Genomic DNA, 16,556 nt, shown 5'->3' with positions numbered 1-16,556 from the left:
TGCACACCCTCTAGTGGGGATGGAGCCCACAACCCGAGTATGTGCCCTTGACCAGAATCGAACCTGGGACCCTTCAGTCTGCAGGCCAACGCTGTATCCACTGAGCCAAACCGGCTAGGGCTTGATTTACTTTTAAATCGCCTTATAGGGCCTTTCTGAACATTATTGGTATTAATCCTTTGTTTTATGTGTTGAAAATATTCTAGTCCAGTGTGATAGTTGTCTTTTGCCATAGAGAAGCTTGTATATACTTAAATTATCTTTAACTCTTTGTTACAGCAATTTGAAAACATACTCAAAAGTAAGAAGGGTATAATGAAGTCACACTGCCCAGCTCTGAGCTCCAGCAGCGATCGAGATAAGGCACAATAGGAAGTTTTCCTTTTGACGTTGCTGGAGGTGGGTTTTGCAATGCAGAGATTTTTGCTTTCATGTAGTCAGATTTCTCAGTCTTCCTTTTTGTGGCTTCTGAGCTTTGTGTCATACTTAGAGAGGTTTTCCCGCTCCACGGTTATTAATTAAACAAAACAGATTCTTCTGGGACTTAAAAAAACATGGTTTATTATGTCCTAAATGGTGATAGAGTATTTTTTCACATGCAGGACCATAATTCATTTAACCAATTCCCAGTTACTGAGCCATAAGGTTATTTCTGATGTTCCCCTATTTTATTTTTAATTGGTTTTTAGAGAGAAACAACATTCAATGGTTGTCCCTCAGGGATTGAACCCACAACCTTGGCATATCGGGACAATGCTCTAACCCACTGATTTCCCCCTATGTTTTTTCTTTCTTTCTTTTTTATTTTTTGTTTTTCCCCCTATTTTTTTAAAAAAAAAATATATATATTTTAATATATTTTATTGATTTTTTACAGAGAGGAAGGGAGAGGGATAGAGAGTTAGAAACATCAATGAGAGAGAAACACCGATCAGCTGCCTCCTGCACACCCCCTACTGGGGATGTGCCCGCAATCAAGGTACATGCCCTTGACCGGAATCGAACCTGGGACCCTTGAGTCTGCAGGCCGACGATCTATCCACTGAGCCAAACCGGTTAGGGCTAAAAATAGATTTTATTGATTTCAGAGATGGAGGGAGGGGGGGGGAGAGAGAGAGAGAGAGAGGGAAAGAGAGAGAGAGAGAAACATCAATGATGAGAGAGAATCATTGAATCATTGATTGGCTGCCTCCTGCACACCCCCCACTGTGGACCGAGCCCGAAACCCGGGCATGTGCCCTGACTGGGAATCGAACCTGGGACCCTTCAGTCCGCAGGCCGACTCTCTATCCACTGAGGCAGAACAGCTAGGGCTACCCTATTTTTAAATCATGCTGAATTGAGCAGCCAGCCCCGACTTCAATATTTCATCTGGATTATTTCAAAGCAAGCCCCAGGCATCAAATGATTTCATACATAAACATAAAAGGTTTTACATTTTTATATCATAAAATGTGTTAATCCTCCGATCTTTCTGTCTTTCACTTTTAAGTGTATTTATATTTTGAATAGGCAGTGTATTCACATTCAAAAGAATAAAAGAGCCCTACCTGGTTTCGCTCAGTGGATAAAGCAACGGCCTGTGGACTGAAGGGTCCTGGGTTCGATTCTGGTCAAGGGCACATGCCCAGGTTGTGGGCTTGATCCCCAGTGTGGGGGCGTGCAGGAGGCAGCCAATCAATAATTCTCATATTGATGTTTCTCTCTCTCCCTCTCCCTTATTCTCTGAAATCAAATATATATATATATATATATATATATATATATATATTTTTTTTTTTTTTTTTAAAAAGAATGAAAGGATACATTGAAGAATCTGTTTCCCACGCTGTTCTCTAGCTGCCCAGTTTCCCTTTGGGGAAAACACCAGTCCTGTCAGTTTCTTATGTTTCCTTGGAGTCATTATATACAGGGTGGGGAGAAAATAGTTTTACAGCTGTTCATATGGAAAAACAATACAGTAATAAATAATAATAGTACAAGAATAAACTCTGTTTTGCATACTCACAGCTGTAAACCTACTTTTGCCCCATCCCAGTATATTACACTTGGTGTGGCAAAAGGGAATTGAAGTTGGGGGTGGAATTAAAATTGCTATCTGTGGCCCTAGCTGGCTTGGCTCAGTGGATAGAGCGTTGGCCTGCAGACTGAAGGATCCTGGATTCGATTCCGGTCAAGGGCACATGCGCGGGTTGTGGGCTCGATCCCCTGTGGGGAGTGTGCAGGAGGCAGCCGATCGATGATTCTCTCTCATCATTGCTGTTTCTATCTCTCCCTCTTCCTTCCTCTCTGAAATCAATAAAAAAGTATTTTTTTAATTAAAAATTGCTATCTGTGGACCTGAAAAATTGAGGGATTATCTCGGATTATCCAAGTGGAGGCCATGTAATCACCAGGACCCTCGAACGTAGAAGCAGGAGGCAGGAGAAAAGTTAGTGTCAGTGTGATGTGATGATGTAACCGGACAATCAATGGGTCCGCGCTGCCTGTCACTACTTGAGCCAGTGAAGCAGGGACAGGGTTGAATCATATGTGGGCGTTTATCCCAATCCTGCCGGCAGCGTGGGAGGGCAGCAGGTCTGTTCTGCAGCCCCCATAAGCCAGCTGCTTGTACGGGACGGGACGAGGATTACCTGGGGAAGTAGGAGGTCGGGGTGGGACTCCACTGTTTGGGCAACAAGGTTGTTCATCTTTCCATGATGATAGGCAGTTCTCGAATGAGAATGGTTCCAAGGTTGACTCCCAGGTTCAAGGCTGACTCCCAGGTCTGGGGGCTTACAACTCCCAGCCAGGTCAGCATGTCCTTTCTTTAACCAACACAAGGCAATCATGGTTAACAGAGCTTGATTAACATTTCCCATACCACAGCTAGTGCCCAGTATAGCCAGAAATATTTCCCATAACCATAGCTAGTCCCCAATATTTCCTATAACCATAGCTAATCCCCAATATAGCCAGAAATATTTCCCATAACCATAGCTAGTCCCCAATATTTCCCATAACCATAGCTAGTCCCCAATATTTCCTATAACCATAGCTAATCCCCAATATTTCCCATAACCATAGCTAGTCCCCAATATAGCCAGAAATATTTCCCATAATCATAGCTAGTCCCTAATATTTCTTGATATACTATAGCTTGATTAATATTTCCCATAACCATAGCTAGTCCCCCAAATAGCCAGAAAGACTGGACTGGCCGCTTGCTGGCTTTGAAAACGGCAGGGGCCACAAGCCAAGGAATGTGGGCTCCAGAAGCTGGAAAAGGCAAACAAACAAACACACACGATGCTCCGTGGGTGGCCCAAAGAAAGCCTTGCGGGGAGGCCCTGGAGGGTAGCCTGTGGGGCCCATTGTGGCCTTGACTTACAGAACTGCAAGACAAGAAGTGTGCCGCCTGCCCGTTCTGAGTTTGTGTTCATTTGGTTGCAGCAACCACAGGAAGTGAGCCCTGATACCATCTGGGGCTGCCCGGCTTAAAGATGCTCGGAGAACGGAGGCCCCGTCCCTGCCCGCACGGCCTCTGGAAGCAGATGGGGTGAGAGGCGCGTCCCCTGGCTCCAGTCACTTTATTGGTAGGTCCAGCTTCCTGCTCCTGCTGCCTGCTTTCTGATGAGCCTGCCGGGGTCACGAAAGCTAAGTTCACGTCCCGGCAAGATTTAGTTATCGGGAACCCCCACCTGCGGGGTGGGTGGGACGTGCGGTTTCTTTTCCTGAATGAGTGGGGCTTCCCCCACCCCAGCTGGGAGGGCTGGGCTCCGTGCCCCACCCCCAGTAGCAGATGCTGTCCAGATGTGGAGGGGCGGGGCCCTGGGCTCCGGCCACCGGAGGACTCAGTGTTGGAGTTGGGGGGAAGCAGGCGACCAGGAACCGAAGAGCCATTCGGGGTCCTACGAGGCTGGCCGTCCGTCCGGGAGCAGCAGGCAGGCGAGTCCAGACGCATGTGTGGGCGGCGGCCTGAAGGGTTAATCCGGGAGGGGTAGTGGTCGGGTCAGGTTACTTCCCTTTAAAAAGCCTGGGAAAGGAGGAGACGGCCCTGGTGTGGCGCGTGCGGTGGCTGGTCCGCTCATCTTCCCGGAGCGGGCTCCGGTGGCCTAGGCAAGTGGCGCGGGTGGCGGGCACGGGGCTGTCGGGGAGCCTCAGCGGTAGTGCAGGGAGCCCCACGTCTGCTGCCCACGCCCCCTTCTCGGGCGGGCACGCCGAGAGCCAAGAATTCCTTTGGCCAAGATTCAGCTGCTCCGTCTTCTTGGCCCTCCTGGGGCAGGGGACCTCCCCCATGGAGAAGTCCCCCCGACCCAGGGCAGGGAGGGGGCTGCTGGATCTTCTGGGGGAGGAGAAGTAGGGAGACCTGGCTGGGGGGCGGACTGCGCCCGCTGGCTCTGCGTCTGGGTGATGGGACCGGTGGGACGAAAGGTGACTGCACGGAGGCCGGGCTCTCCCTGGGAGTGCGCCCAGCGGGAGGGAGGAAAGAAAAGAAAACCCCGGGGGTTGGGCCGCTGCCAGAGGAGATGGCCCGGGGCCTCTTCAGGGACCTTTAAAAGTGGCCTCTGTCTAAACTCAAATTCCCTTCCCTGGCCCCCGGGCAAGAGGGAAGGCGCTCTCTGTTCTTAAGCAGCCACTTTACAATCCCCGTCCCCCTCTCCCCTTGCAGCCACCCCATCAGGATGGGGGTTTCCTGTGCAGGAGGACGCTCCGGGATTGTGGGGCCCTCCCTGAGGAGACGTCAAGGTTCCCACTATCCCCGCCTTTGTGCTGGGGAGGGGTCCTCCAAATGGGGCCAGTGGGGTCCTTACCCTGCACCCTCAAACCCCCAGCAGCGCAGCAGGCAGGGGCCCAGGTGAGCCCTGACCTCGGTTTTGTGACCTGAATCCCCTCCTCCCACCATCAAGGACCACACCAGCCGGGCAGGGCCCTCGGGTGTCAGAGCACTGGTCTCAGTCACACCGAGGTCTGATTGTGGCCGAGTGTCTATGGACCTGGGTCCCTGGGCCTCCGTGTGTTCACCTGTAAAAGGGGAGCTGGACCCGATGGGCCCTCGGGGCATCTGTCTTCTAGGTGGAGCCATGGTGGGGTGAAGCAAGATGTAGCCCAGAGGAAGTGGGGATGTGCCTCCAGGGTTATCACCCTGCCAGGTGTGTCCCCTTCCTGTGGTCTCGAGCCCTCGCGGGCGCTGCGCAGTAGAACATGGGGGAGGAGGCAGGGTGCATGGGAAGATGCTTTAGGAAGCATGTGTAGTTAAGCCTATAGAACATGCCAGTAACCAGCTGTGGTCCTTGGGCAAGACACTAACCTCTTTGTGCCTTGGTTTCTCCAGCTGCCAAATGGTGGCGATTGTCTCAGTAGGGGGTATAGTAGGTGCTCAGTTAAACAGATGGGTGTTGCCAGGCAGGATCTACAGCCCAGGATGGCTCCTCCGTGGCTGGTGCCCTTCTCCCCCGCACCGCACCAGGCCCCTCTGTGCCTTTCCTCCTGGGGGCCCTGCATTGGGTTTCAGAGGCTGAGACCAGAGCTGATCTCCCAGCAGGGGGCCTGCGGAGGTTCTCACAGGATGACAATGTCCGAGGCTCCCAGAGGAAGCACCCTGGGGGCTGGCCGGGGGCCCAGGCTCATGCAGCTGGGGTGGAGGCCGCAGAGGCCTGGAGAAGGTCAGAGGCCAGAGGGGACCCTGAGCTGGGGCCCCAGCCTAGTCTTTGCCCCCCACTCACTGCTCCTTTGGAGCAGACAGGTGGGCTTTAGGCTCCCACCTTGCTCCCAGCTCCCCAAACCCTTCAGCTGACAGGATGGGGGAAGGGGGGCGGAGTCAGTGAGGGAGCCTGTAGCTCACAGTAGTTTGCTGTTTGCTGGTCCTCCCGCCATAGCCCCTCCAGGCCCCTGGCATTTTCAGGAGGCAACCTGTCCCCCCACCTCTGAGATGAAAAGCTGCCTTCTCCCCTTCAGGTGATGCCTTCTACACGTGTGACTCTGCCTTAAATACTCTCTTGCATGATCGTTGTCAACCTTAATGTATCTATTTTAAATTTGGAGTAACTTTTGTTCTCTGGACCAAAACTTAGGGCAGACATATGTGCACCCATGGGAAAGCGCTTTGGTTGAGATGGGGCTGGAGGTACTCGGTTTCTCCCGGGTCAGGAGATGAGCAGTAAAAGGAACACACCTCTTGTTCCCCTGAGGAGAGGTTCCACTCCACCCCCAGCACCAGGCGGGATGAAGCAGTGATTCCCAAAGTGGGTGTGGCCACGCAAGATGATTTTAGGCGTCACCCAGGTGAATAGTGTTCAGTCAATAGTCATGAGCTGCAACGTGTAACGGAAAAAATGCAACGCTAACACGTGCAACCATCATCTCATGGCCATTATTGCTCAGAAGGAGAGGAAGTCATGAATTGATTTACAGGAAAATGTTAAGTCATGTGCAGGAGGCTCACAGATATGGCAAAGCTCAGAAAGGTAGTTTGTGTGCACAACCTGGGACCCCAGGGAGAGGGGATGGAGGGAACACCTGCCCCCAGGATCAAGGGGTTGAATGACGCTGAATTCCATCTTTAGCCACCGTCTCTCTTCTTATTGATCATCTGCTTCATAAGTACGTGTGGCCCCCAGTGTGTACTAGGCGCCTGTGTACTTAGTAGTATGTGTGGCCCCCAGTGTGTATTAGGCGCTTGTGTACATATGTGTTGCCCCAGTGTGTACTAGGCGCTTGTGTACATATGTGTTGCCCCCAGTGTACTAGGCGCTTGTGTACATACATGTTGCCCCCAGTGTACTAGGTGCTTGTGTACATACGTGTTGCCCCCAGTGTGTACTAGGCGCTTGTGTACATATGTGTGGCCCCCAGTGTGTACTAGGCGCTTGTGTACATATGTGTGGCCCCCAGTGTGTACTAGGCGCTTGTGTACAGATGTGTTGCCCCCAGTGTGTACTAGGTGCTTGTGTACATATGTGTGGCCCCAGTGTGTACGAGGTGCTTGTGTACAGATGTGTTGCCCCCAGTGTGTACTAGGTGCTTGTGTACATATGTGTGGCCCCAGTGTGTACGAGGTGCCTGTGTACATATGTGTTGCCCCCAGTGTACTAGGCGCCTGTGTACATATGTGTGGCCCCCAGTGTGTACTAGGCGCTTGTGTACATATGTGTGGCCCCCAGTGTACTAGGTGCTTGTGTACATATGTGTTGCCCCCAGTGTACTAGGCGCCTGTGTACATATGTGTGGCCCCCAGTGTGTACTAGGCGCTTGTGTACATATGTGTGGCCCCCAGTGTACTAGGTGCTTGTGTACATACGTGTTGCCCCAGTGTGTACTAGGTGCTTGTGTACATATGTGTTGCCCCCAGTGTACTAGGTGCTTGTGTACATACGTGTGGCCCCCAGTGTGTACTAGGTGCTTGTGTACTTATGTGTTGCCCCCAGTGTGTACTAGGCGCTTGTGTACATATGTGTTGCCCCCAGTGTGTACTAGGTGCTTGTGTACATATGTGTTGCCCCCAGTGTGTACTAGGTGCTTGTGTACATATGTGTTGCCCCCAGTGTGTACTAGGTGCTTGTGTACATATGTGTTGCCCCCAGTGTACTAGGCGCCTGTGTACATATGTGTGGCCCCCAGTGTACTAGGCGCTTGTGTACATACGTGTTGCCCCCAGTGTACTAGGCGCTTGTGTACATACGTGTTGCCCCCAGTGTACTAGGTGCTTGTGTACATATGTGTTGCCCCCCGTGTGTACTAGGTGCTTGTGTACATATGTGTTGCCCCCAGTGTGTACTAGGTGCCTGTGTACATATGTGTTGCCCCCAGTGTGTACTAGGTGCTTGTGTACATATGTGTTGCCCCCCAGTGTGTACTAGGTGCTTGTGTACATATGTGTGGCCCCCAGTGTGTACTAGGTGCTTGTGTACTTACGTGTTGCCCCCAGCGTGTACTAGGCGCTTGTGTACTGGCGGGGAGGATACTGTCCTCATGGCGCTCAGTCTCGGGGGCGCTCGGCAGACTGTCCTGGGGCAGCATCGCTGAATGAGCCTCCAGGACGAGAGGGTGGTGTGTGAGGGAAGGACAGGAGCTCTCCAGGCCCAAAGAGCAGCTTCTGTGGGGCCAGTGAGGCGTGTGGGGCAGGGGGAGAGCCTGGCGGGCTTGATAAGCCAGAAGACGGTGGGGCAGAGGAGAGAGGGGGCAGGGTTAGAGGGATGAGACCAGAGGATCATGGGGGCTGGATCACACCAGACCATGAGCCCCGGCAGGGATGGTAGCTGCTGTCTGTCATTCATTCGGCCAACATGCCTTGGTCTCTGTGCTGGGCGTGGAGGGCCTACAGGCACCGAGCCTGCCCCCCAGGTGCCTCGGTCTAGGTTTGAGCACGCAGACGGCCTTGTCGTAAGTGCTGTGATAAGGAGTGAATCAGAGGCCAGGGGAGTTCAGAGGGGCTGTCGGACAGGAGAAGGCAGTGACATCTGAGCCGGGTTTTGAAGGATGAGTAAGTAGGGCTTTGACAGGAGGGAGAGAAAAGACATCCCTGGCGGTGGAAACAGGAAAAGCAAAGGCGCAGAGACACGAAAAGGCCCAGAGGGTTTGGGAAAATGCCGGCGGCCGGAGCCACGGTGGGCATTAGAGATAGAGGCCGGAGGGTCAAGTTCACAGAAGGTCTTGAGGCTCAAGCCAGAGTGGAGGCTTCATCCTGCGGGCAGCGAGGAGCCAGAGAGCGGGCTGGAGCGGGAGAGGAAGAGTTCCGGCCAAGGTGTGTCTGGTGGGAGGTGGAGATGGCCGGGCCGGGCCACGGCGGGGACCGAGAAGGGGGCCCTGAGCGGTCCCGCAGCAGCGGGGCTGTGGGACATGTCCCCCTCGGCGCCCCCGGCTGGGCCGGCCTGGTGCCCGGAGCAAGGACCTCACATTACAGGCCAGTGGGCTGCCTGCTGCGCCCACTTTGAAGACCAGAGGCCCTTTCCCAGGGAGTGAAGATCCCAGCCAGCTGGGCCCGTGGTCCGGGTCCAAAGCAAACAGGAAAAGCCGACGGTGGGCCAGGCTGGGCCTCTTTCTTTGTTTGGAGAAGGGATTAGGCCAAGCGGATTCGGATTTGTGGGTCTTTCCCTCCAGGGGCGGGAGGGGGCTGCAGGCCAGCCAGGGGCACGGTGAGGTTCCATTCAGGGGGGGCGGCACGGGTCCTGGGGGCCGGCCTTCAAGGGTACCACAGGCATGGCCTTTCTTGGCAAATGCTAGCCCGCTGGAGGGAACTGGGAGCACACGCTACGTCACCCTGGGGTGTCGCCACTCCCTCTGTCACCGTGCCCAAGTTGCAGCCTTGCCCTGGGCACTTGGCTTCCCACTCGTGTCCCTTGGCCATCAGCCCGGGCCTGATGGGGTGGCTGCCAGTTACTGCAGGGGGAAGTCCACACTGCCCGGACCAGGGCCCTGGGAACAGTTCTCTAGCGAAAAAGGGAAATGCTGAGGGCTTGGAGCACCCTCCCTCTGAAAGATGGGAACCCAGGATTCCCCTGCAGGCCCAGCCCTCAGACCCTGGCCTCCGCTGGCCAGATGCGGGCGGCAGCCATCCACTCTTGCGGTTATGCCGGAATGAACTCATCTCTGCGTCGGTTCACACGTAGTCACTGACCAGGCCTTCGTGCAGGCTCAGCGAGGGGCAGACAAACGGGAGTCCTGAGGGGCATCTGGCCCCAACAAGAGTCCTGCCTGCTCGCTGTGAATAGAAGTGGGCTGGCAGAAGGGGCAGGCCGTTCTCCCAGGGCAAGCGTGGGGGCAGGGGCAGGAGTGGAGTTGGGCGAGAAAGACTTCAATCAGGTGAGCCTCCTTGAATTGACTCACTCACTTATTCATTTGCCATGTGTGTGTGCACTGAACAAGTATGTGTTGAGCTCCTACTGTTGTGCCAGGTATGTGCCAAGTGTTGGTAAGCAGAAGCAGCCAAGGCCCCCTGCTCTCTTGGGGCCTCCAGTCCGTTGGGGAAATAGGCAGGGCTCGAGTCATCAACCACACAGATCAAATCGAAAACTTACCGAGATACAGGGCTTTGAAGAAGAGGTGTGTGGCGCTAATAGGAGCTTGACCTGGTCAGGGAGGTCAGGCATCTTCTCTGAGAAAGACCGGAAGGATGGATAGGAATTAACCAGGGTGAGAAGGGAGAGAAGATGACCCAGGCAGAGGAAACAGCATGTGCAAAGGTCCTGTGGTGAGGGAGCTGGGTGAAGGCCAGAGAACAAAGAGGGGAGTGCGGTGAGAATGAGGCTGTGCAGTGGGCAGGCTGAGAGCACTCGAATTTGGGTCCCTTTAGATCTGGTTTAGATTCCAAGACCGAAAGGAAGGCCTTAAGCAGTGTTACCAACAACTTTGGATTCTTGTCTCCTGATATACAAGAATTTGGACCAGGGACACTGATAAAAGCGAAGGCAGATTTACTGGGGCTCTGCAGAGGGTGAGAACACCAAGATAGGGTCCTAGGTTCTGTGTCCCAAATGTGGGGCCTTGGGGTTTTTATGGCTTGGGAACATGGAAGCTGTTGGGGTTAACAAGGAGTGAGTTAGCGGGCTTTTTCTTTTTTGGAACACTGAGATCTGAGTATATGTCAGCAAAGTAAAGCATTCTGGGATTGTGCAACACTTACTATGGGATGTGGGAAGGGACTTTCCCAACCAGATATTGAATTGGTCCCTAAGTGATTAATGGCTTGGCTTTTAAAATATGTATATACTAGTGGCCTGTGCATGAATTCATGCACATTGAAAGGAAATTAATTAGAAGAAATATTTTAATATTGCTATTCGCCCTTTCTCTATAGTAGAAGTGTCAACCAAATTCACGATCGACAATGACAGATGGAAACACATGCATGCGATTGGCACCAGTGAGAGCTTTATATGTATTGCACATGCGCTAGTCAACTTAGCCTTTTATAGATATAGAATAAACTTGCTTAATTAGAGCTGCTTTCTGATGTAGCTAAATTTTTTCCACCCCTTTGGTGGTTGAACGACCCTTTCACAGGGGTCGCCTAAGACCATCCTGCATATCAGATATTTACATGACGATTCATCACAGTAGCAACATTACAATTATGAAGTAGCAACGAAAATAATTTTATGGTTGGGGGTCACAACATGAGGAACTGTATTTAAAGGGCCAGCAGGTTGAGAACCACTGCGCTAGGGAGAGGAAGCTGGGTGTTGCTATGTGACGTCATTACCTGGGTGGACACTTAGCATATTAGCCTTTTATATATGTAGATTTATTTTATTGATTTCAGAGAGGAAGGGAGAGGGAGAGAGAGATAGAAACATCAATGATGAGAGAGAATTGGCTGCTTCCTGCATGCTCCCTACTCGGGATCGAGCCCACAACCTGGGCATAGGCCCTGACCAGGAATCAAATCAGTGACCTCTTGGTTCCTGGGTTGACATTCAGTCGCTGAGCCGCACCCGGCTGGTGATGACTTGGCTTTAGATCAGAAAAACAAACTTAAAAGATGTCATGGTAGCCGAAACCGGTTTGGCTCAGTGGATAGAGCGTTGGCTTGCGGACTGAAAGGTCCCTGGTTCAATTCCCGTCAAGGGCATGTACCTGGGTTTCGGGCACATCCCCAGTGGGAGATGTGCAGGAGGCAGCTGATCGATGTTTCTCTCTCATCAATGTTTCTAACTCTCTGTCTCTCTCCCTTCCTCTTTGTAAAAAATCAATAAAATATATTAAAAAAAAAAAAAGATGTCATGGTAGTTTCTCGACCATGGTTTTATAGCTGCCTATTGACAGCTGCTGTCGTTCTGGTGGGCTTGACTCGATGGAGCAGTTTTGGGGAACATTTTATTCTGCCTGTTTCAGTAGAAAGTAATGATCCAGTTTGTTTGGTGAAGAGGTTTGAGGGGGGCTGAGTGGAAGTGGGATGTGGGGAGTCCGTGAGGGCACAGCAGTGTCCACATAAATAATGAGAGAGGAGCCCTGACTGGTTTGGCTCAGTGGACGGAGCGTCGGCCTGCGGACTGAAAGGTCCCAGGTTCGATTCCGGTCAAGGGCATGTACCTTGGTTGCGGGCACATCCCCAGTAGGGGGTGTGCAGGAGGCAGCTGATCGATGTTTCTCTCTCATCGATGTTTCTAATTCTCTATCCCTCTCCCTTCCTCTCTGTAAAAAATCAATAAAATATATATTTTTTAAAAAATGAGACAGGCTTTGACCCCGGGCGTGGTGAGATCAGGGCGGGGGGTACTGGCTGTGGGGGTGAGGGTCAGGCGGTGTCAAGGCTGGAGGAACTAGGCTGGTGGATGGGAAGGGTAATAATGGACATCACTTTCCTCTGAGCCAAACCGGCTGGGGCGGTTTTGCCTTTTTATTGAGAATGATGAGTGCTATTCTCATTCCTGCCAAGGATAGGAAAAGAGGCGGTGGCTGAGCCCTCGGTAAGAAAGGAGGGGGGTGACTTTTTGGTTCTGCTCTGTGGTGTTCAATATCTTGTCTCATTAAATCTGTTCCGTGAACAAGAGAGGTAAGTACTGTCATGAGGAAAGAGGTTTCAGAAAGATAAAGCCACCCACCCAAGGTCATGGCTGGTCAAGATTAAGCCTCCACCGGCCTCCTGTCTTAAAAAGACAAGACAGCCCTAGCCGGTTTAGTTCAGTGGATAGAGCGTCAGCCTGCGGACTGAAGGGTCCCAGGTTCGATTCCGGTCAAGGGCATGTACCTTGGTTTCGGGCACATCCCCCAGTCGGGGGTGTGCTGGAGGCAGCTGATGGATGTTTCTCTCTCATCGATGTTTCTAACTCTCTATCCCTCTCCCTTCCTCTCTGTAAAAAATCAATAAAATATATTTAAAAAAAAAAAAGACAAGACAGCCCTAGCCGGTTTGGCTCAGTGGATAGAGTGTCCGCCTGAGGACCAAAGGGTCCCGGGTTCGATTCCAGTCAAGTACACACACCTGGGTTGCAGGCTCCTCCCCAGCCCAGGGCCCGTGCAGGAGGCAACCAATTGATGTGTTTCTCAACCTCTCTGTCTCTCCCTTTCTCTTCCTAAAAATCAGTGGAAAACTATCCTCGGGTGAGGATTAACCAAAGGAAAAAAAAGGGCAAAACAACTTATTTCATTCTACTCGGTGAGCTGATAATTGAGGAAAAAGGAAAAAGGGGCGGGGCGGGGGGCACCTGGGAGCCTGCCTGCTCTGGAGGAATGCAGGGGGCCGGGCAGCCTTCCAGCTCCGGCCGCAGGGGAGACCCGGTGTATTCCCGACTCGGAAACCCACTCCCCCCTTTTCTGCATCTCCCACCTCTTGTTCCTGGGAAGTCCTTCCCTCACTCTCACCTCGATCCCCCTTCTCCTGTCCCCCACCATCTCAGCTTGCACACAGATGGCGCTGCTCCCACTCCCCTTCAGGAGCGGGGATGGGGGGGGCAGGGTGTGTGTGTGTGAGGCTCCAGGCAGCCAGCAGCCTGTAACTGGATCCTGTTTGCTTCCAGCAGGTGCACGGTTCCTGGGTCTCCTCTCCGGAGCCTGGCAGAGCTCGCCCCTGTCCAGCCCAGTGACCTTTGCCTGTCTGAGCCCTGGTTAATTTTTGGCCAGTTTGCGGGCTGTGGGGCTCCTCCCCTCTGGGATATAAGCCTGGCCCCAGGGTGCCCTGTTCCCTGACTGCCCTGAGCCTCCCGAACTCCCACCCTCACCATGGCCAAGGGCTTCTACATTTCCAAGGCCCTGGGCATCCTGGGCATCGTCCTGGGTGTGGCGGCCGCCTGCACCATCATTGCCCTGTCCGTGGTGTATGCCCAGGAGAAGGACAAGAATGCAGAGCTGTCGGCCCAGGTCGCCACCACCGTGCCCACCGTGGACCCGAGCAAGCCCACCGTGACCACGCCCACCACCACCTTGGACCAGAGCAAGCCGTGGAACCGGTATCGCCTCCCCAGGTCGCTGGTACCCGACTCCTACCAGGTGACGCTGAGGCCCTACCTCACCACCAATCAGCATGGCCTGTACATCTTCGAGGGCTCAAGCACCGTCCACTTCATGTGCCAGGAGCCACCAACGTCATCATCATCCACAGCAAGAAGCTCAACTACACCGACATCCAGGGGCACAGGGTGACCCTGAAGGCCCTGGGGGGCGCCCAGGCCCCCAAAATCGACAGGACCGAGCTGGTAGAGGTCACCGAGTACCTGGTGGTGCACCTGAAGGGCCAGCTGGAGAAGGGCGTCATGTACGAGATGAGCAGCAAGTTCCAAGGCGAGCTGGCTGATGACCTGGCGGGCTTCTACCGCAGCGAGTACATGGACGGCAACGAAAAAAAGTAAGTTGGACCTCGGCCTGCCCGGTGCCGCGGGCAGATCCGGGCTCGGAGGCAGAGCTGGAGCCTGGGGGCCCAGGGAGGGCATGGGTTCGAGGCCTTTGAACCTGGGGGAGCCCTCGCCAGGCCCTTCCTTCCTCTGTAGCTCCCGGGAGCAGCTACCAAGACAACAAATCCTTTCCCGGAGGCCTCCCTGCCCCACCGTAGGGGTCAGGGATGAGTGGTGAACGGGTCCCCGGTTTAGACAGGAAAACCGATCAGCGGAGAGAAAGGTGGGCTCCCAGCTGACACGGGGATGGAGCTGCCGGGACTTTGACCCTGAGTCCGGAAGGAGCGCTGATCTCCCAGAGTCAGCTGGCCTATCAGAGGCCGCCTGGACAGGCGGGGAGGGCAGGGATTAGGCCAGACCGGCTGTCCGGGCACCCCTTCCCCTGCAGGCCCAGAAACACCTTAAAGCGCCCCCTCCCCACCCCTACGGGTGCAGGCATTCCCCGGGCAACCCTCTAACACCTGGTTTGGGCAGGGTGCTGGCCACGACCCAGATGCAGTCTGCTGATGCCCGGAAGTCCTTCCCCTGCTTTGATGAGCCCGCCATGAAGGCCAGGTTTAACATCACCCTCATCCACCCCCACAACCTCACGGCCCTGTCCAACATGCTGCCCACAGGTGAGCAGGTCTCTCCTGGGGCCACACAGCCTCGGGAGCCAGCGCCCCAGGGCGGGGGGCGCAGGGCCCGAGACAGGGTGCCCGCCCACCTGCCTGAACGTTCCACGCCCAGGTCCCAGCACCCCACTTCCGGAAGACCCCACGTGGCACGTCACCAAGTTCCACACCACGCCGGTCATGTCTACGTACCTGCTGGCCTACATCGTCAGCGAGTTCACGTCTGTGAACATGACAGAGACCATGTCGACCAATCAGAACGTCCTGGTACGAAGCTGGGCCCGCCTGGCCTTGCCCGGGTTGGCCTTGCCTGAGGGATCTTCCTGTTTACCCCAGCCCCTGAGTTGCTGGGCCAGGGTTTGAATCCCAGCTCTGGGGAGTTCCCTGACCCTCGGTCTCTGCGTCTGAAAAGTGGGTCCCTCCTCATGGAGGGAGTTCCCGACCCCCGGGTGCCAGACCGACGTGGTGGTTATGGCTATTGCTCTCCCCCAAAGAAGCCTCCCTAGGACTCAAAGCCCCTCAGGGACCCCCCGCCCGCTCTTCTGCTGCCCAGGCCGCCCGGTTTAACCTCATCCAAGCCCTGGCCTCGGCCCACCCGCGCCAGGACCAAGAGGGCCCCTGACCTACCTCCACCCTCTCTGCAGATCCGGATCTGGGCTCGCCCTAGCGCAACCGCGGCGGGCCACGGCCAGTATGCCCTGAACGTGACGGGCCGCATCCTCAACTTCTTTGCCCAACATTACAACACACCCTACCCTCTTGATAAGTCCGGTGAGTGAGGGATCTGAGGGATCTCACGGGGGGCGGGGGGGGGGCCTCCACGTCCAGAGGCCGTCCTGCCAACCGCCTGGCCTCCCCAGACCAGATCGGCTTGCCCGACTTCAACGCCGGCGCCATGGAGAACTGGGGGCTGGTGACCTACCGGGAGAACTCTCTGCTCTTCGACCCCGACTCCTCCTCCAGCAGCAACAAGGAGCGTGTGGTCACCGTGATTGCGCACGAGCTGGCCCACCAGGTAGCCCACGCAGCGTGGGGAGTGCAGGGAAGGTGTGGGGGGGGCGGGGCTCTGGGAGGGAGGGCACAGGTCCCCCTCGGTAGCCGGGAAGGGAGGAGGGTAGCAGGCGGGAGTCACCATGATGTCAGAAGTCGCCAGCCCCGGCCTGGCACCTGGGGGCACGTTGAAGGGTTGCTCGGGGTATGTTGGTGGCCACAGGCCTGAGCAGCTCCAGGGCTGACCCACCGCCCCCACAGTGGTTTGGGAACCTGGTGACGGTGGCCTGGTGGAACGACCTGTGGCTGAACGAGGGCTTCGCCTCCTATGTGGAGTACCTGGGTGCCGACCATGCCGAGCCCCACTGGAACCTGGTGAGCCTGCTGGGCGGGGGCCTGGGGGTGGGGGTGGGGGGCTGGGGGAGGACTGGGTCACCCCTCCCAGGACGGTCTCCTGATGGCGGTTGGGGACTTGCAGAAAGACATCATCGTGCAGAACGAACTGTACCGTGTCATGGCGGTGGACGCCCTGGCCTCCTCCCACCCGCTGTGCACCCCAGCCGAGGAAGTCACACGCCGGGCCCAGATCAGCGAGATGTCGACTCCATCTCCTACAGCAAGGTGCTGCCGGCATGCGTGCTAGTTC

The 16,556-nt window shown here is 54.9% G+C and overlaps 1 protein-coding gene across 1 annotated transcript in view; it reads left to right on the top strand.

The window, feature by feature from the left end:
• The first annotated feature begins 274 nt into the window (after nucleotides 1-274).
• Nucleotides 275-16,556, top strand: part of ANPEP (alanyl aminopeptidase, membrane) — a 30,979-nt gene continuing 14,697 nt past the window's right edge. Inside the window, 11 exon segments of the mRNA XM_014449102.2 lie at nucleotides 275-399; nucleotides 3,433-3,575; nucleotides 13,437-13,990; nucleotides 13,993-14,260; nucleotides 14,781-14,923; nucleotides 15,036-15,187; nucleotides 15,565-15,691; nucleotides 15,781-15,935; nucleotides 16,172-16,285; nucleotides 16,389-16,506; nucleotides 16,509-16,552. Coding sequence (XP_014304588.1) covers nucleotides 13,639-13,990; nucleotides 13,993-14,260; nucleotides 14,781-14,923; nucleotides 15,036-15,187; nucleotides 15,565-15,691; nucleotides 15,781-15,935; nucleotides 16,172-16,285; nucleotides 16,389-16,506; nucleotides 16,509-16,552 — 1,473 coding nt within the window. The 5' untranslated portion in view covers nucleotides 275-399; nucleotides 3,433-3,575; nucleotides 13,437-13,638.

The sequence above is a fragment of the Myotis lucifugus genome, unplaced genomic scaffold (assembly GCF_000147115.1).
Source record: "Myotis lucifugus unplaced genomic scaffold, Myoluc2.0 scaffold_1020, whole genome shotgun sequence".
In the NCBI taxonomy this organism is placed as follows: domain Eukaryota; kingdom Metazoa; phylum Chordata; class Mammalia; order Chiroptera; family Vespertilionidae; genus Myotis; species Myotis lucifugus.
The sequence above is the reverse complement of the archived record's forward strand: the minus strand, read 5'-3'. Positions and strand labels throughout refer to the sequence as shown.